Source organism: Rutidosis leptorrhynchoides, chromosome 2, assembly GCF_046630445.1.
Source record: "Rutidosis leptorrhynchoides isolate AG116_Rl617_1_P2 chromosome 2, CSIRO_AGI_Rlap_v1, whole genome shotgun sequence".
Taxonomy (NCBI): Eukaryota; Viridiplantae; Streptophyta; class Magnoliopsida; order Asterales; family Asteraceae; genus Rutidosis; species Rutidosis leptorrhynchoides.
In genome coordinates, this window is record NC_092334.1 from 469,143,777 (window position 1) to 469,146,488 (window position 2,712).

The 2,712-nt window shown below is 39.5% G+C and overlaps 1 protein-coding gene across 1 annotated transcript; it reads right to left on the reverse strand.

Annotated features, from left to right (window-relative positions):
* Nucleotides 1-851: 851 nt before the first annotated feature.
* Nucleotides 852-2,295, reverse strand: LOC139892577 (uncharacterized). The gene has a single exon (XM_071875689.1). The coding sequence runs from the start codon at nt 2,293-2,295 to the stop codon at nt 913-915; it is 1,383 nt and encodes a 460-aa protein (XP_071731790.1). The 3' UTR covers nt 852-912.
* Nucleotides 2,296-2,712: the final 417 nt, after the last annotated feature.

Sequence of the window (2,712 nt, forward strand, 5' to 3'; positions counted from 1 at the left end):
CAAGGTCATGTTCGGGTTTTGCACGTACCAACTAGATTCCAGATTGCAGACATATTCACCAAGGGTCTACCACGTGTTCTATTTGAAGAATTCAGACACAGTCTATGCCTTCGGGAGTCGAACGCTTCGACTGAGGGGGGATATAAGACAATATAACTATATTATGTTACCTGTACAGTTTATATGTCAATGTAATTTGTATCTGTCGATATACATGTACCATACAGAGTCAAATGTAAATTACTGTAAAATAGGATAGTCTGTTTTATCTTACTTCCTAGTTTATCGATAGGTCTGTTGTATCCCTTGCTGTATATAAGCAGGCAGCCTTTGTTTAATGAGAATTCAAGCTTTACGTTTCTATAGTGAGTGATAGATCTTGGAAGAAAGAGGTATATTGGGAAGATTGTGGAGGTAGCCACAACAAATCAATTTAATTTAACACGAATAATGTTTCATGTTGGGTTAAAATACATGTTGCTTTCTTGTTAAAATAATACCTTGAACGCTCCATTGATGCCCGTTTTCAAGCACGTCCTGCTTTTTGTGACCGAAAGACACCCCATTAGAAAGGTTATGATGTTATGGTACGTTCGGACACTAACAAGTAAAACGCCCTGCTACAGATGACTTAGATAACTTCCATGTTTTATAAATTATCAGAGGTGATTTGTATACTGTACTAGCAAATAAAGTTCAATTTCAATGATATGGTACAAGTTCAAAAACACCACTTTAGATATTTATGGATCCATTCTTTCTTCAAAGCATTTATAATGTACTCCGTAGCAAATTAGCTGTTTTCGTAGCAGTTAAGAAGGTCAATAGTCAAGAAATTGATTTAACTCAAAACAATTATTCAATCATTTCTATGTAACGATGTTACACATACTGAAATCGAAACAAAACTAATCATACCAATTTAGCAAGAACATTTGGATCAAACGACTCCATTTCTTTTCCAACAATTTTACACCTAATCAAACTCCCAATCGTACTCGAAACCATCTTAAAATCCTCCCATCGATCTCCATTCGCTAACTTCTTATACAAATAACTTTCAAATGTCATTCTTTGTACATACTCATCTCCACAAAGCTCCACCAATGCTTCCCTTGCAGCATTACTCCCATAAAATACATGTTGCAACAAGTCCAAAAATCTAAAAGTTGTTATATACTGAGAATCCCATTGTTTCAAATACTCGCGTTTCAAATCCCGCTCATCGATCATCCTATAACCACCCTCAGACGCTTTCACAATCGCTTCACCGCACATTCTACCACTTTTTGCCGCAAAATAAATCCCTTCGCCTGAGCATTTTGTGACGTACCCAGCCGCGTCCCCTACTAAAGCCACCCGGCCACGGACTCGAACTGGTCGTGGGTGCTCCGGTATCGGGTGGGCCTCCACTTTAATAACTTTCCCACCCGCTATTTTTGGTAGGACCCGCGACCGGATCCCTTGTTGGTATTGCTTGATTTTCGACTTAGAGCAAACCGTCCCGGTACCAACCGCGACGTGGTCACACTTGGGGAAAACCCAAGCGTAAAAGTCGGGCGAGACGTCATTTCCTACGTACATCTCGGCGAGGTTTTTGTAATATTCCATTTTGTCATCCGGAAGCTTTATTCGCTCCTGAAAAGCTATCGCGCAGGCGTAATCGCCAGCGTCAATTGCTTTTGCGACGCGACTGTTGGCGCCATCTGCGCCAACAATCACGTCAACAGGCAAGTATTTAATCTTGTTTCCAACCGTATATTGGATGATGTAAGGTTGGTTAGGTGAAGTGGGTACATCAAGTTTGGTAACAAGTGATTTGACAAGTGTTACCCCTTTAGATTCTGCTCTAGATCTTAAGTAGGAATCTAGTACTTCACGGCGCACCATAGAGATGTACTCATGGGACTTGAGAGTTTTCCCAAAGTCAACAGTGAGATTTGAAGGTGATATGATTTTCATTTGGGTTACTTTTCGGTCGACGAGTTCTAGTGGTATTGAGAACTCGTCGAGCATACAGAGCGGGATCGCTCCACCGCATGGTTTAGCGCCGGTGGGGTTACGCTCAAAAAGAAATGTTTCAACCCCACCTGAAGCTAATGCTTCTGCGGCCGACGATCCAGCTGGACCGCCGCCTATTACTGCGGCAATTAGTTTTCTACCGATGATTGGGTTGTATGAATTTAAAGTGGCTGATGTAGTGAATTTGTTTGAGGGTTTGATTTTGTTTGATCGTGGATTTGGTGTTTTGAAAGTGTGAGTTAGGGAGTGAAGTGGGTGAGGTAAGGCGGCCATGACTAGTTGGTTTTTTGATTAGGTTATGTTAATTAGGATTCACTTAGGGATTGTGATTAGAGAGTGGTAATGTGGATCTATGGAATTCAGACAAGAAGTATAATTTGATTAAAGAAAAAAAAAAAAAGGTAGCAGTAAAAGATTCTTGTCTGTTTGATTTTTAGAATAAAATAGTAGACATGGTCCAAATTAGACCGATCCTTCTTTAAATATTAGATTTTTAATTTCGGAAAACGAAGAATAATACAAAAGGGGATGATTCTCACACACACTTTTTTTATTCTCACACACTAATTGAGAATTATTAGAAGAGTAAAAGGTTAAAATAGGTGTGTGAGGATCAAAAAAGTGTGTGTGAGAATCATCCCCCAATACAAAAGAATCATGAATCATTTTAAAATGATTAATCATCCCCAT